At 35.8% G+C, this 24,006-nt stretch overlaps 1 protein-coding gene across 3 annotated transcripts; it reads left to right on the top strand.

The window, feature by feature from the left end:
• Positions 1 to 443: 443 nt before the first annotated feature.
• On the top strand, positions 444 to 23,647 carry CUNH18orf54 (chromosome unknown C18orf54 homolog). 3 transcript variants are annotated; one of them, XM_028103001.2, is made up of 9 exons: positions 444 to 634; positions 1,288 to 1,384; positions 3,261 to 3,586; positions 4,641 to 4,943; positions 5,748 to 5,898; positions 9,109 to 9,211; positions 15,149 to 15,280; positions 17,176 to 17,246; positions 23,092 to 23,647. In XM_028103001.2, exons 3-9 carry the CDS (start codon positions 3,304 to 3,306, stop codon positions 23,162 to 23,164), a joined length of 1,116 nt encoding a protein of 371 aa, XP_027958802.1. In that variant the 5' UTR covers positions 444 to 634; positions 1,288 to 1,384; positions 3,261 to 3,303; the 3' UTR covers positions 23,165 to 23,647. The 3 variants fall into 3 exon arrangements, with proteins under 3 accessions (XP_027958802.1, XP_027958799.1, XP_027958800.1); XM_028102998.2 differs by having other exon boundaries at positions 4,641 to 5,426; XM_028102999.1 differs by lacking the exon at positions 444 to 634 and having other exon boundaries at positions 987 to 1,384; positions 4,641 to 5,426.
• The last annotated feature ends 359 nt before the right edge of the window (positions 23,648 to 24,006 follow it).

Genomic DNA, 24,006 nt, shown 5'->3' with positions numbered 1-24,006 from the left:
AGGATGTTGTCTGGGGAGCTGCCCCTCCAACCCCGGCTGGAGGTGGTGTCTTTTATAATGGGAGGGGGTGCTCCGAAAGCGGAGAGGCCGAAGTCAACATGGCAGCCGCCAGCGCCCCCGAGTCTCCTTCCCCACCTCATCCCCTCACACACGCCCGGGGAGCCCGCAGTGGGAAGCTCAGCCTGTCGTCAGCGCCGAGTGGCCCCAAAGAGCGTTGACGGAGGTGGGGAGGGCATGCGGGGCAGCGACGCAGACGCAATCCGGACACCCCCCCTCTCCACCTCCACCCCAGAAAGATGAGGAGGGAGAAACTACATTTCCCAGCATGGAGTGCTACCAAACGCCCCGCGGCACCCTCTTTCCCCCGCGGCCCCCGCCCCTCGCCCCGCTGCCCCAGGCGCAGAGCGCCACGCATGCGCACCGCAAGCCAGCGCCATGTTGGATCAGTTTGAAAGCGAGCGCGGGCGTCGCGCACCGCAGTGACGGCGGAGCAGGCTTCGAGCAAGCGGAGCCTGAGGCGGGGCCGTGTCCGGGTCGGGGATCCTTTGTCGCGTCTTCCATCCGGTAACAGGCGCGGGCTTTTGGTGGAGAGTTGTGGACGTGTGCGTTTTTATCTCTTTTGGAGGCTTGGTCGGTGAGTTCGGCCGGAAAACGTGGTGTATTTTCAAGAGGCGCCCCATCCTTTGACAGCCCGAGGGAGAGGCTAGAAAAAGAGTGGCGTGGAGGGAAGAGGAAGGTGTCTCCTGAGGGAAGGCGCGAGCGGACCTTCCCCGTAGGAAGAGAACATCTTCATCGGGAGGCTCCCGAGCGGGGGAGGGTCCCGGACGAGACGGAGGGGCATTTGGAGACTGGAGGCGTCAATTGAAGAGGGCGGGGCGGGAGGGGGCTTGGGCTTTAGGGACTGTCACCTCGGAAAAACTCCGTCCGCCCACGGGGGAGCTCACGCGTGCTGCTTAATAAATGGTTTCTGGGTGGAAGTACCTAACTGACGCCTGTGTCTGTTACTGCCGGGGGTGCTGCAATCCCGAAGGGTGGGTGTTTCCTAGGTAAGGGCGGAAGGGTTGAACCCCAACGCGCGAGGTGGGGAAAAGATGCTCTCGTGCAGGGGCGCCAGCGATCTTCGCTTTCCGGCTTCATTAATTCTTCTCTTTCTGTCGTAGAATAAACAAATAAATGTTCGGTTTCAAAACATAAATCACAGAGCTGTTGTTTCTAGGAAGTTGTTGCTTTCCTGTGAGCTGTACCCATTGTTTATTTAACACTGAACATTGTGTTTTTGAATCAAAGGTAGTTGAAATTTTTTGCCGTTCGTTTTAACATTTTATTCTTCGGAATGATGGATTTCCTTTTGGCGATAGGAACGGAAGTGTTTACGGAAGAAATGGTAAGATACATTGGATTTGTTTCCAAATAATCCTATGGAGGAAGTGGAGAGAAGTGGGTGGATAAAAGTTGGGGTATGTTGGTAATTGTTTGAAGAAGGATGATGGGTGCGTAGGGTTTTATTAAACCATTCGTTCTACTTTTGTATACTTTTGGAAGCTTTCCACAATAAAAATTCATTGTGGATTTTCTTTCTGCCTCCTGTGAATTAAAATAAATGTTATTACCCACTTATTGAGAACTGTAATCCAACAGCTTTATCTTTTAGAGGTTTGTTTTTGTTTTTAAAATAAGATTGGTGACCTGTACTGTGTTGGAACAAGGGAGAAAATGTTTGGTCAAGCAGTTATTCACTTGAGAAAATTTAGACATCGTTAGTGAAAGGGGTAAAGAAAGAGCAAAGCTGACTTAGTCTAGCCATTCTCTAGAGATTTACCAACATCACAGCATTCAGGGAAATCAAAGAGGCTCAATAACTGTTATCCTGTGTTCTGCTGCTGCTTCCGCTGACTGCTGTCAGCTCTCTTGCCAAGGCAGTGCATGCTCAAAAGCTGAGGCAGGAAGATGTTTTACTCTGTCTTGAAATGGAAAACTTTCAGTATTTTAAAGTCAAATTTGATAGTTATTAAGATTACATTAAAAGTTACATTAAAAGTTGTTATAACTTAAACATTCCCAAAATTATAGCCCAAAGTTAAACGTATTGACTTTATAACATTATAGGGTGTATTAAGTCCTAGACATTAATTTTTCATTTTTAATACAGAAGATCCATTTCCACTGATTTAATTTTTTTAAAAGAATGTCACATCATGTACTGAAGTCTTGTTATTTTTTAGTTTTCCAAATGTAGATCCTATTACTATCTTAAGGTAGACAGGAATTCTCTCAATTTTAGTAATGGAAAAACATTAAGATGAATATGTTGTCAATTTCCAAATTATCTAAGTCTCTTTTAAAAGAGAGGGTGAATCTGTTTAACATAAGTGGAAATGGTAAGGTACTGCCATAAATGGTGAGAAAATGATTAGCAATGTTGTTTTAGGAAAAAGCATTTTGCTAGCTCAGTAAACTTGGTACTTTATTTCTTTATACTAAATATTGTAAATTATTTTGTTCTTGAGTTTTCCTGGCGGAAAGTGTTGGCTAAAGTTACATATTGGCATTTACAACATTGAAAGTGGATATTCTTTTCTATTGTTTCTTCTTGTTTCTAATACCTCATTTGATGTTTTTAAAAACTTATTGAGTACCTACTATCTGTAATGCATGATAGTAGGCTTATGAAATGAAAAATATTCTGTATAGGAGAATGTTAGGTATTGTGATATCATAGACTCTATCCCCATAAGAAAGACCATACCTCAGGGGTGCCTGGGTGGCTCAGTCGTTAAGTGTCTGCCTTCGGCTCAGGTCATGGTCCCAGGGTCCTGGGATCGAGCCCATGTCGGGCTCCCTGCTCTGCGGGAAGCCCGCTTCTCCCTCTCCCACTCCCCCTGCTTGTGTTCCCTCTCTCGCTGTGTCTCTCTCTCTGTCAAATAAATAAATAAAATCTTTAAAAAAAGAAAGACTGTACCTCAGAAGTTTTTAGGGCTTAAAAATAGTGAGGACTCTTCCCCAAGTACTATTCTCAGATAATTATGTATACAAAATTTCAGGAACATAGTAGGTACTCAATAAATGTCTCTAAGTCAATAATGAAGGAATTTACGGTAATTACAATAATAGAAAATCTACAATGTGCATTGCCTTAAAAGGATGATAGAAATGGATTTTATTTAAAGAAGATTATAAAAAGTTTACATGTTTAGTACTTTCTCTCTGTATGACTGTTATTCCTTTTAATGGAACCATAACCTATTGTTTTTGTATTACAGTTTTTAAGAGAAGTGAATAGAAATAAGCCATTTTGAGGAAGCCATGGCAAAATCAATTACAAAACACAGAGTTTGTTCTCGGCAATCTTCGGTATCTTCTCTGTTAGCAAGCTACAGCCTGAGTGGTAGTAATTCCTCTAACTCTGATGGCTCGTTTCAGTATAAGGATAAACTGTATAGTTCTGCATCTCAGGCTCTACAGGCCTATATTGATGATTTTGATTTAAGCCAAATGTATCCTGGTGCAAGCACTGGAAAGATTAACATTGAAAGATGTTCCGCTAATATGCCAGAATTCTCCAACTATATTTATAAACCAAAGAATGGTATGCTTTTATTTTTTATTTATATTTTTATTTATTTATTTATTTAGTCTACTGATTTAAAGCATTTGAGAGATGTAGCCTTGAAAAACTAGACACTTTTTTTTGTTGTTCCTTTGGGGTAAAAATGACCTTATAATATTGAGGTCTTGATATTTTTCTTAAATGATTCTGTAATTCTCTGGTTCTCAGGAATTTTCAGCTAAAGGCTTCTTGTGACCTTGGAGGGAAGGTGATGAATGTAACTAATAACAGCAGGTGGTTGATCCTAAACCCTTAAGTCATTTTATTATAGCATAATGGAAACAGCATTGACGTGGTGGTTCTAGGTTTCATTAACTAGCTTAATGACTTTAAACAAACTTGTCTTTCTGAGTTTATACTTGATTAATCCCAGCTGACAGAATAAGACTCTTATTAGTCTTCCTGATCTGTATTCTTTGGGGCAATAATATGTTAAGAGTTTTTCCTTGATAAGGCTTCCACAAAGACAAGTTTGGAAAATGCAACTGTTGATAACCCAGGTAACACTTTACTAAGTACTTATGGAATGGCCCTAGTATGGAAAAAATTTGCATTCAACTCTTAGAAGTATGTGGGCACTGTATTCTGGAAGAGTATTAGAACGGATGTTCTCTGTGTTAATGCTGTTGCAGGTTTAGTAGGCAGAAAGCAAAGTATTTTTCCACCTAGTTTAATAGCATATTTTTCTCCTAAGTTGCAGCCAGTGTTGAGTGACCAATATTAATGTGAGTGTATTAGTGCATCAGGTATGTCTAGATGAAAAAAGTTGAAGAAACAGTAAATAAAAGGGAAAATTTAGGAGTTTGAGAGAAAAGTGTAGAACTTAGTTAAAGTAAATTGGAGAGATGGGAGGAAAAAGCACATTGTATTTCATCAACCTATACCTTTTATACTTCCAGTCAAAGTTTTAGTGAAGATAAAGGGAAGCAGCAAAAATGATTCTTAAATTCTTAATTCTATTTACTGTTGAATATTGTGAAGTATTGTTATATGTAATATAGGAAAATAAACAGAACTATGCTTTGTTTTTCAGCTTTTGAAAATCTTGATCCCAAAAAATGCTCCTCTTCATCCTGTAGAAGAAAGACTGTTAATGACATAGACTCCATTAGCCTAACAACTGATGATCTATTAAAACTTCCAGCAGATGGATCATTTTCTTTAACTTGCATTGGATCAAGTCACCGAATTAGCAAGAAAAACAAGAAATGCATTCGAAGACTGAGTTCATCGGATACTGAAAAGAATCAAAATTTTCAAGAACCTTCTACTCCCATGTGCAAAGATAACTTAGTTACTCCTGTTGTATACACAAATATAAATGGAAAGCAACGTGGTAGGCTAAAAAACCCAAAACTTGTGAATAAGACTAATAAGTGGGTTTCTGAACCATCTTTATCATTTTTCAAGAAGTTGTCTTTCAAAGACAGTTCAGAACACAAACTTGAAAAGAATTACCCAAGATGGCTCACTAGCCAGAAATCTGACCTTAATGTTTCAGGAATAACTAGTCTACCTGATTTCACATACCCAGTCTGGCTCCACCATCAAGACTTGCTACCTGATACAAATAGTCAAAGGATTTCTAAAATATTTAAAGAAGATCAGTGTTCCCCTACACATAGTTACCAGGCACAAAGAACTTCTCGACTTATGAATAAATTAGATAGTTTTGAATATTCTTTTGAACCCTCAAACATTTCAGACTCCTTGAGTGATGATAAAGGATTAATTAATGAATATAAATGTGATTCTGAACATAGCCAGTGTCAGTGTGAGAATCCAGTTCTCCCAGGACAAACCAAAAAGCCATTCAGTGGTAATTGTTTTGTTTTGTTTTTAAGAACCAAAGGAAGTGCTATAAATTTGACCTAATGTCTAGGAGGTTTTATGCTATATTCTTGATGTAATGATCAGATGATAAATCTTTTGAACACTTATGGTCTTCATTTACATAGCATTTTGTGCCTAGGAAATGTCTTTTCTCTCCTTTTCTTCTTTGAAATGTCATATTAAAAAAGTTTATTGTTACAGTTATGTGTATATTCCAAATTATCTAAATTCTTATTTGTTGCCTTTGAAATTTTGCTGTGTTTTGTATTTATTTTTTCTCTTGAATTAATTTGATCTTTTAAATTAGGTGACAAAATTGAATTGCTTATCCTGAAGGCCAAGAGAAATCTAGAGCATTGTACTAAAGAGTTACCGAAGTCTACAAAGAAGGATGATAGTCCTTGTTCATTAGATAAACTTGAAGCAGAAAGATCATGGGAAAATATTCCTGTTACTTTGTACGTAAGTTACGATGGAAAAACTTCTTAGTTTTCCAAATGAAAAATGTTATGTGAACAGCTGATTTATTTTTTAAGTAATTCAATGATAATTAATAATGACTTGTATAGAACATTGCTTTGTGTTGTTTCTTTAAATTGCATTTTTCAGTTGTTACCACAAGATGGTGTAATGTTTCATAACCTTAGGCACATTCTATAACTTTCGCCTTTGTTACATGTTTCTTGTGTTGCACTATGAAATACTGATTGATGTTTAATATGAAGAACCATAGCCCGAAGCAACTATTTTGCAGTTTGAGGATATGAAATTCTTGTTATTTTCTTTTTACTTTAAGTTTTTTCTCCTTCTATATTCTCTCCATAAATGGAGCTATGCAGTTATCCATTTCTTTTCATTTACATTTTACTTTCTCTTAGTTATTTTCCTTAAACAGTGGTGCAATTTTTGGTATGGTCTGTGGTATAAATTTTTGTAGTTTCTAAGATTATTTTCATCTGTGTGCTTAACCTTCCTATGACATAGCTTCTCAGAATAATTTAAATAGTGTTTACGTAGAAACCTATGAATGTGAGTGTGGAGTAAGAATTAAGCTTAGGTAGGAAAACTTTTTTCCTTAGGGATATTATTACATCTGAACTCTTCAGAAATGCATTCTTGGTAACCCTATATCCTGCCTTAGGCTCTGATAATTTATCATCTTCTGTTGTCTAAACTTTCATTCTGTTGTAGTCTGTTACAGACAGAGTCTGTTAATTCCTGTATCCATTTTTTTTTTTTTATCACTTCTCAGTTGAACATCTTATTTTTTTGAATGTGGGCACTGAATATAATTCTGGTTAGGAATCCCAGCTCTGTGACTTCTTTGCTGACACCTTGTACAAGTTATACTTCCGCTTTTTACAAATTACTACAGCTTTGTACAAATTCTACTATGTACAAGTTACTTCTACCTTGTATAAGACCTTATATAAGTTCTTCTTCTACGTGGGGTTGCTGTGAGAATTCGTTTGATTAGAAAATATATACAAGGTACTTAGAACAATTTCTGACTTATGATGAACTCTCTTGTAATTGTTAATAGTGGTGATGATTATCCAGAATATTTTTTTTCCATATTTAGCTTCATTTCTCAATTGTTGGTTCAATAGTATCTTTATTTTTTAAAACTTGGGTTAATAACTAGCTCACTTAATTCTTAAACTTATTTTCTAATTTCTTATTTTCTTGTCAGTTGGTCTTTGTGAAGTACCATAACTATAATACTTTGCTTTCACTTGCAACCAAAATGGGTGAGCAGATAGTATAAGAGGTATTTAAGAGTAAAATTTTTGAATGCATGTAGTGTATTATGTAATTAGATAATATAATTTACGCTTGTATGATTATTACAATCATTGGTTTGGCCCAGTACCTTGTGTATAGAAGTTGGCTTCTGGAAGATTGAATTCACATTATGATGGGTATGTTTGTACATAAAATGAATGATGGACTATGAGGAGAAGGAATTAGACCTGACCTCAGTGTGATGTTGACAGCTTATTGTCAATCTATCATCAAAACAAAAATTGACTAGGAAGTACTCAAGGTAGTGTACTAGAAGGTAGAACACAACCACAATCAGATAATTACTTTTTTTGTTTGTTTATTTAACATTTTTATAATGGGAAATTTCAAAGAAATACAAAAGTAGAAAAATAGTATAATGAATCCCTATGTACCCCACACTCATCTTCAGTAATCTGGTAAACGCTTTTTGATGGTAGTGGATGGATGTGCAAACTCCTTTGGTAAAGAATGGGCAAAAAGACTACTTGGGAACAAAAAAAGCTCATAGTAAGTTACATATCGAATGAGTCAATAATGAGGTACTGTTAATTACTAAGAAAAATTAGAATTGTGACATTTAAATGTTAGAGAAAGATTCTTAGGTATCTGAGCACTTGAGTTAGAAACATTTTATTTTTTTTATTTTTTAAAAGATTATTTATTTATTTGTCAGATTGAGAGAGAAAGAGAGAGAGCGAGCACACACAAGCAGGGGGAGCGGCAAGCAGAGAGAGAGCAGGCTCCCTGCTGAGCAAGGAGCCCTATGTGAGACTCCATCCCAGGACCCTGGGATCATGACCTGAGCCAAAGGCAGACGTTTAACTAACTGAGCCACCCAGGCGTCCCTAGAAACATATTTTATATTGACATATAAATAAGAGAGGGAATGATTTTATTTATTCTCTGTGACTAATAGAATTTGTTTTGGGAAAATTCTGACTTGCTTGGGTTGCCCTTTGCTCTACTATCCCTTGAAACATCAAGAAATAGGGGCGCCTGGGTGACTCAGTCCTTAAGCATCTGCCTTCAGCTCAGGTCCTGATCCCAGGGTCCTGGGATCGAGCCCTGCTTCGGGCTCCCTGCTCCGCGGGAAGCCTGCTTCTCCCTCTTCCACTCCCCCTGCTTGTGTTCCCTTCTCTCGCTGTGTCTCTCTCTGTCAAATAAATAAATAAAATCTTAAAAAAAAAAAAAAAAGAAACATCAAGAAATATACTAATATTTATTGAGCATCTATTACATGTTCCAGGTACGTAGAGTTAATTTATGCAGTACTTCTGTAAGATAAGTGGGACTACAAATGTAAAACTGAAATTTAGATAAATAAATTACATATAATCACATAGTGAGTGGGATTGGGATTGGAACTCCGGAATTTTAATTTCAAAATTGATCTTTTTCCCACTGTAATCTGTCCTCTTTGTTAATGCCAGTTCTGGAGGGCAAGTCCTATTGCTTTGACATGGAAGAGCATGTAACTGCCATTCCAGTAGAAACTCATGTATTTGTGGGGGTTTTTAACTATCATTGGGTGACAAACCATGTCTATTTGGAAAAATGTACTGCTTATTTCAAACAAACAAGATTTTGGAATATAGCCTGTAGTTGAAGGCTTATTTATTTAGTTAAAGACTAATGTTTTTACTTTCTTCATAGTTTTTCCTTAAAGCTTTAAAGGAGAAACAAGGAGATAGGGAAAGTTAGATTCTGGTATCAGTTTAGAGAGCAGATGAGGGAATTACAAAGCAAAATCAATATGAATCATATCTATAATGGTTGTTTCTTGGTGACTATTTTTGTTTAAATGATAACCATTCAGTTATACACTAAGTTTTATGAATTGGGAACTTAATTACTTTCTTGTATCCTTAAATCCTATTTAGCAAATCTCCTGTTCCTGTTAATTCTGATGATAGTCCTCAACAAACTTCAAGGGCAAAGTGTGCTAAAGGGTTCCTTGAAGATTTTTTAAATAATGATAATCAGGTGGGTGAGGTTAAATCTTTTTAACTTACTAAAAGAGGATTTTTTAACTTATTAAAAGAGGATTTATGACTAATACACAGATTTTAATTTGACATGTTAAAAAACAAAACCTCATTCGAATTCCCTCTTTTTTTTTTTTTTTAAAGATTTATTTATTTATTTGAGGAAGAGAGAGAGACAGAGAATACAAGCAGGGGGAAAGGCAGAGGCAGAGGGAGAGGGAGAAGCAGACTCTCTGCTGAGCTGGGAGCCCGATATGGGGCTTGATCCCAGGATCTGAAGATCATGACCTGAGCCGAAGGCAGATGCTTAACCAATCTGAGCCACCCAGGCGCCCAAATTCCTGCTTTTTCAACACAAGTGCATTAAACCATCACTCCTAGAATTATTGATAATTTTGTTTAAGTATTCTAAAGTAGAGGGACCTGGGATTGAACTCTACAGAGAGCTTAAATTATCATGGCTTTTTTGTTTTGTTTTTTTGGGCAATATATAAAGCTTATCATTCTAAGAGTAAGTTATATTTTCCCATACAGTGGTTGATTATTGAGAGTTGTGTTGCTGAGAGAAAATTATAAATCTCTATAATTTAAGATAGGAAAATTATCCAATTTTACAAAATCAGCATATGTGCATCTTGCAAGTAACCCTAAAATAAAGTATAAATATGTATATGTGCACATAAGAAATTATATATCATTTGACATAGAAACATAGCCATGGCTGTTAAATATTGAAATCATACTTTTGGGGTCTTAAAATATGGAAGATTTGAGAGGTTAAACACTCAAAGATTAGCTGAAAATTTAATAAAATGAATTCCTTCTGTGAAATTTACTAGAGAAAGTAGAGGCTGTCAGAATATGTTTGACCTTAGAACTTTGTGTAAGATACTATAGCAGATATTGGGTAAGTGAAGCTTAATTATAAAAAAACAATTTTTTTTTTAAAGATTTGACAGAGACAGTGAGAGAGGGAATACAAGCAGGGGGAGTGGGAGAGGAAGAAACAGGCTTCCCGCAGAGCAGGGAGCCAGATGTGGGGCTCCATCCCAGGACCCTGGGATCATGACCTGAGCCGAAGGCAGATGCTTAACAACTGAGCCACCCAGGCACCCCTATCAAATATTTCTTTGGCAAATATTTGAATAGTAAGCACTTTTTTAGGAACTGTATCCCCAGTAGTGAATAAGAGGAAATCCTTGTGTCTTGTATTTTTTATTCCAATTAGAAAACTAAACAAAAATATTGTATGTGATATATAAGGGAATACTGTAAATATTGTGAAGAAAAACTAGTTGGGATAGAAAAATAAGGGTATAATTTTAGCTAGGGTAGTTAAGAATGACCTCTAATGAGGGGCGCCTGGGTGACTCGGTTGGGCGACTGCCTTCGGCTCAGGTCATGATCCTGGAGTCTCTGGATCGAGTCCCGCGTCGGGCTCCCTGCTCGGCGGGGAGTCTGCTTCTCCCTCTGACCCTCCCCCGCCTCGTGTGCTCTCTCTCTCTCTCATTCTCTCTGTCTCAAATAAATAAATAAAATCTTAAAAAAAAAAAAAAAGAATGACCTCTAATGAGCTGATATTTGAGCAAAAATCTAAAATGAGTGAATAAGCCAAATATACATGGGGAAATAACTTTACATGTAGAGGTAATAGTAAGTGCAGAAACTGCAAGGCAGAATTGTATTTGGCATGTTCAAGGAATATTAGAGTCCATTAGTGTAGCTCAATCAGAATGAACAAGGGAAAGGATGGAAAGAGGTAAGATGGAGAGGTAACCAGGAACCAGATCATGTAGGGTCTTATAAGTGATGGAATGAAGATTTTATGTTTTATTTAGGTGAGATGAGAAGTCACTGGAGGGTTTTGAGTGTAGGAATGAAGTGATCAGATCTACATTTTAAAATATAAAATGGCAGCTGTGTGGAGCACAGACTTAGAAGGAGCTGGTGAAGGAGCAGGGAACCCAGTTAGGAAACTTTTGTAGTCTTTCTGGATAGGATTGGCATAGGGTGGGTACATTGGAGGTAGTCAGAAATGGGTAGACTTTGGCATGTATTTTGAAGGTAGACCTAGTAGGATGGAGATACAATTCAAAGAATGAATCCAAGATGTTTGAGTCAAGCAGCTAAAAGATTGGGTGGTCGCATTTACTTAGGTAAAGAGCTCTGGTAGAGGAACAGATTTGCAGAGGTTCTTTTAAGTTTGAGATGCATGAGTGTTAAATACTAACCAGCTGGTTCCTTTTCCCCTGCCAGTACACACACAATCTCACTACACCACCAGGTTGTTTTGTTTTTGTTTTTGTTTTTTAAAGATTTTTATTTATTTATTTGACAGAGAGAGTCAGTGAGAGCAGGAACACAAGCAGAGGGAGTGGGAGAGGGAGAAGCACACTCCCCGCCAAGCAGGGAGCCCGATGTTAGGCTTGATCCCAGGACCCTGGGATCATGACCTGAGCCGAAGGCAGATGCTTAACAACTGAGCCACCCAGGCTCCCCTGTTTTATTTTATTTATTTTTAAAAATTTTTTATTGTTATGTTCATCACCATACATTGCATCATTAGTTTTTGATGTCCCCTGTTTTATTTTTAATAATTTTAGATGTGAAGGAAGTTCTCATCACCTTTCTTTCAGCTTCCCTAATGTTATCATCTCACATACCATACTATAATGATCACAAACAAGGAATTAAGATAGGTACAATTCTGTTACCTAAACTACAGACCTTATTCTGATTTCACTAGTTTTTCTACCAATGTCCTGTTCCAGGGTCCAGCATTGTGTTTGGTTGTCATGTCTCTTTAATCTCGCTCAGTCTGTGACAATTCCTCAGTCTATCCTTGTCTGTCACGACCTTGACACTTTTTAAAGAGTACTTGTTCGTTGGTTATTTTGTAGATAGTTCCTCAGTTTGGGTTTGTCTGAAGTTTTCTCATGATTAGAATGAGGTTATGCTTTTGGAAGAATGTGACAGAAATCGTGCTATGCCCTTCTCAGTGCATGATACCAGAGGGTTCACGATATACTGATATTGATTTACTGACATGTGTCTTAGTTGGGGTACTGTAATAAATATGCCATAGACCTGGTGGCTTAAACAACAAACATTTATTTCTCACAGTTACGGAGGGTGAGAAGTCCAAGATCAAGGTATCTAGTGAGGTCCTGCTTCCTAGTTTGCAGATGGCCATCTTCTCCATAAGATCTCCCATGCCAGAGAACAGGGAAGAAGCCAGCTCTCTTGTGTCTCTTCTTAGGAGGGCACTAATCCCATTCATGAGGGCTCCACCCTTGTGACCTAATTACCTCACAAAAGTCCTTTCTCCAGATACCATCACATTGGGATTAGGCTTCAACATAAGAATTTTAGGGGGACACAAACATTCAGTCCATAACAATGTGTTAATATAATAATATATGAAATTATAATATATTAATACTTGTGATGTTAACCTTGAACACTACAGTGTCTACTGTCTCTCCCTTTAGTAAAATTACAGTTTCCCCTTGTAATTAATAAATATGGGGACATACTTGGACACTGTGCAAATAGTCTCAAAATTTCACTAATTTTAGCATCCATTGGTGGATCTTCTTTTAATTGAAATCTTGTAGAATGAAGAACTGTTCCTTCTCCTCCCCATATATTAGTTAAACTATTTATATTAATAGGGACTCATAAATAGATATTTATTCTAAGTTTTTAATAAAATGTTGTTACTTTGTTGCTCAAATTGTTCCAGTTTTGGCCATAAGGAGTTCCTTCAGGTTGGCCCTGTGTCCTTTTGACATGTCCTCATCCTTTTTTGGAGCACTTGTCTGTGGGGCCATGTTTTTTTAATTGGAAAATGGCATTTAGAAACAAAGATCTGGGCACTAGTTATGCTTATTGCTACTGGGAGATTATTCGTTCTAGACTTTCTCAGCAGGCAGGTCTATGAAACATGTATGATTACTAATCCACACATGCACATCTATATTTCTATATCTGTATATTTTATATGTATGTATAAAATCATGAGTTCATACTGATACCTCTGACTCCAGTCCACTCCTTCAGGGTTTGTTTTAGCCTTTCCTGTTCCTTATTTGTAACTTCTTTCCACTGGTGAGAATCCCGTCTATTATCCATAATCCCTTAACTATTTGTATATTCTTAGCATAAACATACTTTGGCAATTGTTAATCCATATGCCTGTAAGAAACAAATTTACTAACTAGATCACATTATTTATGTATAGTTCTTTTTATCTTAGCCTTACGATATCCAGTCAAAGTACTGCTTTCCAAAGTTACCTTGGTTAATTATTTCTTCCCAACACCTTTCATTGTGGTCATATTGTTCAGTTGTAATTCTCTTAGGTGGTTCACTTTTATTGTATGTATTGAGTTTAAACCACATCCTATTTCGTTTAAATTATTTGTTTTTTTAATATGTGAAACATTACTATAGTTCTGAGAGAGCTATATAAAAAGATATACTCCAAGACATTCACTACCAGGTTTTATTTTTTTATTTTTTATTTTTTTAAAATTTTATTTATTTGAGAGACAGAGTGAGAGAGAGAGAGAGAGAGCACAAGAGGGGGTAGGGTCAGAGGGAGAAGCAGACTCCCTGATGAGCAGGGAGCCTGATGCAGGATTCGATCCCTGGACTCCAGGATCATGACCTGAGCCAAAGGCAGTTGCTTAACCAACTGAGCCACCCAGGCGCCCTCACTACCAGGTTTTAATGATGAGTCTCAGGACAAATTCTATCAGACATACCAACATTTATTAAATATTCATTAGTGAATGGCACAAACAGTTCATATAATCTGTTTCTCGTAGTTTTCTTTTTGGAACTCTGATCACTAGTTTGCATGAAAAATTCACTCCAGAGGCAGTCTTTTGTAACCCTTATGGTTGGCATCAGGCAGCCAGAAATTCTTCTAAGTCAGTGGCTGGATGGAGGTAATTTAGAGATAATGCTTCAGGTGCTGTCTACAAGAGTCAGGAGTATAAGGCTAATTGGACCTTTTTTTTTTTAAGATTTATTTATTTTTATTTGAGAGAGAGAGGGGAGGGGCAGAGGGAGAGGGAAGGAAGAGAATCCCAAGCTGACTCCCTGACGCAGGGCTCCATCCCATGACCCAGAGATCATGACCTGAGCCAAAAACAAGAGTTGGACGCTCAACCAACTGAGCCACCCAAGTGCCCCAAGGCTAATTGGATCCTTAAGCCCTGTTTATTTTTCTTTATGTTTAAAAATCTGGTGAAATATATATAACATAATATTGAAGATGTATGTAATATGGAAGATGTAAAAATAAGAGTTTGGTAAGAAGACTTTAAAAAAGAAGTTTAAAAATATCCCTCACAGATTCTCTTAAAAGAATCCTGACCGCCTTACGTAGTGCTGTTGCCCTTGAACGCAAGTAAGATCAGTGATAATTGAGGTATGTGTGTTTTTTAGGTAGCAAGGAATGTGTGGCCAATGAATAAGTGAAAAACTAGCATTCTCTGTGTGAAAACATACTTAAAAGTGTTTAGAGAATGCCGTATTTCAAATTCTAGTCCCTGTTCCGCTGATAAACAGCTTCATTTACATATCCAAAAAGAGCATGTTGGCCTACCTGAGCTCTGAAGATCTTTCAGTTCTAAAAAAATCTATGATTTTAAAATGTATAAATGAATGTATTGCGAATGTGAAGGTGTACTGTTCATTTGAAAAGAGCAGAGACTAGAAAGAATATTGCCTAACTTTAATAATGGTTGTCTGTAAGTAACTTCATCTGGGGACTGGATAAGGGGAGGTGTTGAGTTACAATTTTGATTTTTCAAAACACATTGTACGGTTTGAATTTTTGCACTAATTTTATATTGGGGGAAAATAATAAAAAATATAACTTTTTCCTCCCTGAATTGCTTGGTTTCATCTGTTTTAACCTCAGAGCTGTACCCTTTCTGGAGGGAAACATCATGGTCCTGTTGAAGCACTGAAACAAATGTTATTTAATCTTCAAGCAGTACAAGAAAGTTTTAATCAGAATAAAACAGCAGAACTGAAAGAAGAGATTAAGCAAGTAAGCACAGACTTGATTTATGAATTGAGATCTGCGAATGTGAATTGAGATCTATGAAGATATGATTTCTTCCTAGATCTTTTTCAGCTTGACCACTATAGTTATATGTTAATAAGCATGCCACATAACACATGTTGTAGAGTTGTGCTAATTGTTATTTTTTCAGAAATTAACTTAATTATAATACTATTAGATTTCTGTAGTTGTGTGTACCCCTGAATGGGTTGTTCTATTTAGTTTATGGTTGTAAATACAACATCTTATTTAGATCTTACAACATTACAACTATAATATGGAAGGATTGTAGGAGTTTGTTTTTTTTTTTTAAAGATTTTATTTATTTATTTGACAGAGAGAGACACAGCAAGAGAGGGAACACAAGCAGGGAGAGTGGGAGAGGGAGAAGCAGGCTTCCCGCGGAGCAGGGAGCCCAATGCGGGGCTTGATCCCAGGACCCTGGGATCATGACCTGAGCCGAAGGCAGACGCTTAACAACTGAGCCACCCAGGCACCCTGTAGGATATAAATATTTATATTTATGTACCTATAAAATTATTGGTATAATCCAACTTTTTGTATTTATATTTGGGGAGGCCTGTGAAACCTTTTCAACCTTAGACTTCTCCACATAACCTTTGTCTTCTGAAATTTTGTTTGGTTACCATGAGTTTGGCTCTTCTTAAAGCTGATGTAAAATTTTATTTTAAAACCATTATGTTTTTGTGTACTTCCTAGGAACTTGGAAATCTCTTAGTGCTTTGGGCTACTGTTCTGTAGGGATTGAATTTTCTTCACAGTAGTATAGTGTTTACAGAGAGTTTATATTCTCCTAAATCCAATTTTGCATTCTAATTCTGCCACTTAACTAGCAAGTGCAATATTTGTACAAATCACTTAATCTCTTTAGTTTCAGCTTCCTCTTCTGTAAAATGAGGTTGAGAAGATAAATTGAGATAAACTATGTGAAGTACTTATTATATAGTACTTGACACCTGATAAAAAATAGCTGGTAAATACTTAATAAATATTTTTATTGTCATTGTTTTATTTTATTCTTATTCAGTAGAGCTTTATGAAATTCAGTTTTAATTACATATGAATGGATCAGCTCTTAGGAACTATATTACTTAAGTCTTGTCTATACATTTTAATGATTATTACATTAACATATAGAGTGTATTCCATCCTTTTTTAGACATCATTGAGACATAACCTTGTTCTTACAGTTATAATTTCAAGTCAAAGTTTTATTTTTATTGGACATACATTTAGAAGTGTACATGAAAGGGGCGCCTGGGTGGCTCAGATGGTTGGGCGTCTGCCTTCAGCTCAGGTCATGATCCTAGGGGCCTGGGATTGAGCCCCGCATTGGGCTCCCTGCTCCGCAGGGAGTCTGCTTCTCCTCCTCCCTCTGCTTCTCCCGCTGCTCATGCTCTCTCTCTTTCTCTGTACAAATGAATAAATAAAAAAATCTTTAAAAAAAAAAGTGTACATGAAAGATGAATCTAAGTTATATTTTTAGAATAAAGAGAAAATACTTATTTTTAAAAAGATTTTATTTATTTGACAGAGAGAGCGAGCGAGAGCACAACAGGGAGGGGGGCAGTGGGAGAGGGAGAAGCAGGTCTCCCCTGTGCAGGGAGCCCAACGCAGGGTTTGATCCCAGGACCTGGGATCATGACCTGAGCTGAAGGTGGATGCTTAACTGACTGAGCCACCCAGGCACCCCTAGAATAAAGAGAAAATATGTAATGCTTCACTGAAAATTATTTGCTAGAATTATTTCCTTGGAAATGCAGACAATATTTTTTATTCTTATTCACATATTAAATAGTATTTTAGTTATTAGTTACATAATATTTTCAATATCTTTTTATATTTGGTGTTTTTAATAGGTTTCAGAAGATAATTTCTCTAAATTACAGTTGAAGGAAAGTATGGTTCCTATTACTAGGTCACTTCAAAAGTAAGTATTCCCTACTAATTTCTGAATATAGTATGGATACAAATCCATTTAGCCATTCCTTTGAAATCAGAAGATTATAGGAGGAATTAAGTAGTTCTAAGAATAGATATACTTGGTATATTTAAGCTTCATGGAACAATGTTTAATCCTGAAGTTTTCTCTTAAACTTGCGTTATTTTCTATTAAAATGTTCTTAGGATCTAATGAGATAACCTTAGACACCTAAGTATAATGGATGTGAGTGGCTTAAAGAGATTCTCTTTTCATTTCTGACTAATAGCAACAATTTGAGATAGTATTGGTATGGATATCATGGAAGAACAACTTGTTCATGAAATGTGTTTTTATGTATTCCCTCTAGAATAAATATAATCATAAATGTGTCATTATTTGACATAATCTCCACAGAAACCTAAAGTGGACATAATGTCCTGGATATAAAAATAGGTCTAAATGCCATAAAGGTGTTAATCTACTATTTCCTTAGTTACATTATCTTAAGTAAAAATGTGGAGAGAATACAAATGTTTCCTATGGTCATGGTATTGGCAGAGGGAATGGTCTTTATTTATGGGTTTGGTTGTGTGAATATGAAGTACCCTCAGAAGATGGAATACTGAACTTTAGGACATGCTAAGATTGAAATTTTTTACTTTAGTGACATCATTTCACTTGGCTATCAGTGGGGCTAAACAAATATTGTCTAGCTTTTGTCCTTTCAGAATTTGCTGAGGATTTGGTTTTCTAAGGAAGTGGCGGAAAAGTGAAACACTAGACATGTAAAATTAGGACTCTAATTGCCATGATATGTATGTGTATGTGTGTGTATACACACACACATATTTTTTTGTTTCCATGGTTTAAAAATATATGTATGTATGATTTTTCCCCCTCTACTTAGAATCTCCTGGGTGGAAATAATGCCTCTTTCTTTATAGCTTGCCACAGTACTTGGGTATAGTGTTCCTATCCAGTAGGAGTCAGTGAATAATGATGATAACTAACATTTATTGAACACTTACCAAGTGTCAGTGTTCTTAGTGCTTTTGAATGTAATTCATGTGATCTTTACAACCCTATGAGGTTAAGTACTATCATTATTTTCATAATTCAGATCAGGTAATAAAGATCAAGTAATAAAGTAACTTGTCCAAGGTGACATAGCTAATGAGAGGTAGCAGTGGGATTCAAACCAAATAGTCTGATTCTATAGCCTGTGTTCCTAACACTCCTCTTACTAATGATAGTGGTACATTATCCATTTAGACTAGTGCAGGGCCTCAGTTGGTTGTCTAGGAATAAAGACCTCATTCTGCTTCAAAATTTAAAGTAGATGACCTCAAGCTTTTTGTGTTTCTTAAAAGCATTTATTCATTTATTTAAACAAATTTTTTAAAAAGATTTTATTTATTTGAGAGAGAGAGAGAGCAGGAGAAAACATGAGAAAGCACAAGCAGGGGGGAGGGTCAGAGGGACAGGGAGAAGCAGACTTCCTGCTGAACAGGGAGCCCAACTTGGGCCTTGATCCCAGGACCCTGGGATCATGATCTGAGCCAAAGGCAGATGCTTAACTGACTGAGCCACCCCGGCGCCCTTCTTAAAAGCATATTTATTGAACTTGTGTCACAGACTTAAATGTGTTTTCTGAGTTAAAGTACATAGCCTGGAAGATGTTTTTCTTGGTGAAGATGAACACTGGGCCATAAGTAATTAAATGGCCACAAAAATTGATATTATAGGTGCTTTTACTATTAGCTAAAAGAATTTTTTTTTCATAGTAGTAACTTTTTTCTAGCTTCGACAACCAATAATCTTGCCTACATATAGAATGCCATTTTCAGAGAGTAAGATTCATGTTTTGTTAGATGGCTTTTAGCTGTTGGTTCTGATGGATTATCTGGGGCAATCTTAATTTGGCTTTTACTTACATTTCAAAGGTATTAGTAAGGCATTTGTACTGTTATGAAGTAAGTTCAAACCTTTAAAAGTATGTAAGTACATGTTTTCATTATTTTTAATTTGTAGATTATTTTAAGGACAATTTGAAATTCAAATTGTTCTGGTTAGGTTTATAGTCATCTTTCCATAATTCAAAATAAACAGACTCAACTTCTTCAAAAGTTGCAGATTGTACCTTGGGTGCTTTAATGACCTTTCCTGGGATGAAAAGTCCGATTATGTCTCTCCCCACCCCTCAGATAATAGTTTTTGTTTTTAACAGTTTGATTGCTAACCAGTTTTAAAATGTCTTTCATTAGCCTTAGGAAATGCCAAGCTCTTAGTATGGTTCTGTTTACTTTGTTGGACACTCAATTTTCTTATATTCTTCCATTAGAAATAACTGCTCTCTGGGAAGACTCATTAGACCTGAAGTATAAATGGTTGAGTAGCTTAAAATGTTATTTTTTTCAGAGGGATTTTGCTTTTAGTAGGAATCTAAATTGTATTTGTTTTGTATCCCTATAATGCTTATCTTTGTCTTATGTATTTACATAATAGGAACTCAATAAAAACTTATTAACTAAAACGTCCATAAGAGAAATTTGTCATCTTAGCAAATGAAAAAATTGTAGTTTTTGAGCAGGGGCCTTTTCTAGAATCTTGTATTTCATGTAAGCCACCAGCTACTCTGCCCAGGCTGGCTGTGAAGAATGAGCAATAGTATGTTGCTCATATGCTATAAAGGTGAGCAGTAGGAGATGATTGCAAAATCATCAGTCATCCAAAAATAATTTGTGTTGGCTTTGGATTTGTTGTTTTATATATAATTTGGAAATGGATGTGTAAGATTTTATAGTTCTCAGTACTAAAGGCCATGCTGTGAAGACTTAATGATAGCTAGAAAAGTTGTCCTGTTTCTCAGTTCTCTTTTCTTGCTCAATTTTCTGGTCCTCATTCTATACTAGAAATAGAATTACCTCTCAGATTTGCAAAACATGATCCTAGAGCAAAGATTTTTCTTTTATTCTAATGTACTTTACTAAAACCTAGGGAGTGGTCGGCAGTTTGTTCAGTTGGTGCTGGATACTAGGCTGAATATAGGCCGGTAAACAGTATTTAAGAACAGCCAGTATAGCAGTACTAATAGGAAACCAGATGCAAGATATCAGTAAGTTAAAATATAGTTAAATTGCCTTCATATAATTAGCCTGTTACTGAGTTTCTGTGGGTTGATTTCTATTTATTTATGCTCATTGATAGATACTTTTTCATAATAAGACATGAGTTTTTTTATTTCAGTTTTTAAGGTGAATGACTATTCAGTGTTTTATGTAACATAACTCTTAAATTGATATTTTCCTCATTAGCTTGCTTTTTCACCTTTTTGGAGAAGAAACTCAGGAATAATTTCCTCCTATAATTTTATTCTGCGCTTGTCCCTACACATAATAGCAAATCACTTTTGATAGCCTCTTCTCTAAGTAGATTGATTGTCTTATTCTTAGCTGGGCAGATAAAAGTTAAATGAAAGGAACTGCTAGCTGATTGTATAGGGGGACTGAAGATTTCGCATTTCTGCTTAGCTTTTTTTTTCATTCCCATCATACTACACCCCTCCCTTTCCTTCCCATCATTCTCCTTTCTCCCTAACATTGTTTTTTTAAAGACATGAAATAGGACTAGAAAGGAAGCCAGATATATTGAGTTATAGTTATGAAAATGTTAGAATAAATTTCTAATTAGTAATACGTGCTTCTTTGTTAATGCATTTAAATAAGACATTTAAAATACAGGTAAGTTAAAATTCATTTTATAAAAACATATTATATGAAGGCCTTTTACATAACTTGAATAAAAGCATTAAACCGTGCTGTGGTCTTTTATTTACCTTTCACAATGTTGATCAGCAAACAGAGAAAGGGAATATTGGAAAGCATCAATGTCTGGATCACCAGTGATGTCATATGAACTGGGTCACCAGTTATATATATGAACTTTTGGACTGTAGGCAGAAAGACTTAGAATACATATATTTTAGCAATGGGGTTAATAATTAATGTAATTTTGTAACTATTATATACAACTGTTGTAATTTTTAAGTAGTGGTGAATATCAAAACTGTTTTGAGATACCTGCAATGACTACAGTGTGATAGAAAAATATCTCTAATTTCTGTGGCATATGAGGTCACCGATTTTGGTCTGTTGCTTACACTCATAATGGAAGGAAGTGCTAATTTACAGGTAGCATTTAGTGAAAATAAAGATGAGGATTTTTTCCCGCATCCAATTTTGTCAACCGTCTAAATCCAAGGGATCTGTGGCCCTCAGAGTTGTAAACAGTGAGATAAGACGCTAGCTGCTTACCCCTCCCTCCCTTTCTTCTCTCCTTCCCTCCTTCCCTGCTTCCTTCCTTCCTTCCTTTTTATAAGATTTTATTTTTAAGCACTCTCTATACCCAGTGTGGGACTTGAACTCACAACCCCAAGATCAAGAGTCTCACGCTCCACTGACTGAACCAGCCAGGTGCCCCTCTTTTGAATCATAGGTTGCTAAATAATAAGCCTGAAAAGAAAAAGATAGATGTAAGTCCAAAGTATATTCATAGACTATCTTCTTTCTCATAAATGTGTGTCTCTAGAAAGAAAGTGATTTTTTAGGTAAAGAGTTATTACTATAGGATGTAGAAATGATAGAGTCTAATTAATTTTACCTCTGATTGCATAGTAACTTTGGGTGATTTATTGTCATTTAGTTAATGAAGATGAGAATCTCAAAAATTAATTGAAATTGCCAAAAGGGTGGCAAAATCCAGATTCTTACTACATTTGAGTAAGTGTCCAAGAAGTAGAGTACAGGGAAATAGATATAATGCAGTAATTAACAGTACTAGTTTCTTCCATCTTCATATCCTGGGTCAAGTGGAAGATGTATTTTATTTAATATAAATTTATCAAACCTGTGTTAGAGACCGTAAAAATAGGGTACTGTAGTCACCACCTTTCAACTCAATTTAGAAATTACTAACAGATTATTGTACATCATAATTGTTACATTATTTGTTTTTGTTGGTCTCTTATTTATCAGAGATCTGAAAAATGGTTGATTAACTGACATTTTCTGGGTGGTCTTTAAGGATCTGAATGAGTAATAGGGGAGAGGAAAAAGGAAGAGTATTTTTTAGAGGAAGATAAAAGAGATATTTTTTATAAAAAAGATAGAGGAAGATCTAAAAAAGATATTTTTAGAGGAAGACTGGAAAGTTAAGGGCCTCTTTTTTCTTGGTTTGTTTGAGGGATGATTAAATTTTCTCCACTGAGACCTGACCTATAATCTTAGCTTTATTTTAGAGAAAAAATCTGGTTGTTTGTTTAATACCACATAATTGTCATTTGTTTCCCCTTATCCTCAATAAAAATGAGTTTTCCTCAACTGTAACTGATCCTTCAGTGCTATTTTTTAAATTTTAGCTATTCTCAATGTACATCTTAATGAATGTACTTTTTTCTTAAATGATATAAACAGTATTCCAAAAGAAAAGGTATAATTTCACAGAGCTATTGTGAAAATGACATAAAAAAATGTTTTGTTAAGTGTGACACAAATAAAACCTATTATTATTAAACTTTGTGGCAAACTTTCAAAAAAAAATCCTGTGAATGTCAAAAATATATTTTTTAAAGTAAATGTTTATAAAATTTAAATGAATTATTTTAGCCCTCAGTTATTCAGATCTCAAGGTTTTATAAAGAAAAATTCTAAATATTTGACACTGACTCTATAATTCATTTCTCATATACTAATTTTGAAGTTAATAAACAGTGTAATCACCATTTGTTGCTGTCTGCATTGTCTGTTCAGTCCTTAATATTGGTTTATAATATGTTTTATACTTTTTAATGAAGGGCTTTGCACCATTTATCTCGCCTGAGAGACCTGGTTGATGATACCAGTGGGAAACAGTCGCCGAAAATGTGAAGAGGAAAATAAAACGGTCCAACCAATAAATAGTCATCACAGAACAAAGATGTATTTTTTTTCCTGTTCCTTAAACTGACAAAGAAATTATAAGCCATACATTATTCTGTGATTGGTTCAAGTGTTATATATTTTTTAAAAAACAAACTTGAAAATGTGCATAGGTTTTATGACCTATCCTCATTTAATGCCAAAATACCAGAATGTGAACTGGAAGGACCCATACTGTGTCCTACAGTCTGACTTTGGTCTTCAGGCCAGCAAATGTCCAATATTCAAAGGTGGATGATGTCTGTTATTGAAGCTTATATGCACTTAATCTTCTTGAGCATCCTCATCATTTTATCATCTAGTTCTAGATTATTAAGAAACTCTTCCTTCTTTCTATCCAAAATCTCTTAAGTAGACATTTTGATACAATTAGCATCTACATTTAAGTAGGCTAGAGGAATATCAAAATTGTTCTCATGTATCTTATCCATATAGAAGTATGTTGCTTTTAATTTTTATAAATATTTAAGATACGTTGTATTTGCAGATAACATTACTTTAATAATGGGATGATACAGTGCTAAAAGGAATGTTTTATGTTGTGAAATCCAAAAGAAAAACTCATTTAATTAATGCTTTGATTTTGATTCTGTGTTAAGATAATTTTGATATCACTTGATGGTTTACAAAACATTTTTTGGGAGTATATTTGATAATTTAATATTTTGATATTATTTCCCAAATTTTAGTTTTGAGGTTAGCTCAAACTAGTAAAAATTATGAGATCAGTGACCAATTGCTGTATGCAATTTGTTAAGTAAACTTAAAATGAATGTGGAAAATCCAAAAGC

This window comes from Eumetopias jubatus, unplaced genomic scaffold (assembly GCF_037043125.1).
Source record: "Eumetopias jubatus isolate StellerSeaLion01/CBP00866 unplaced genomic scaffold, mEumJub1_p1.0 scaffold_16, whole genome shotgun sequence".
Taxonomy (NCBI): domain Eukaryota; kingdom Metazoa; phylum Chordata; class Mammalia; order Carnivora; family Otariidae; genus Eumetopias; species Eumetopias jubatus.
Note: the sequence above shows the minus strand (reverse complement) of the source record. Positions and strands in the feature narration are given on the sequence as shown.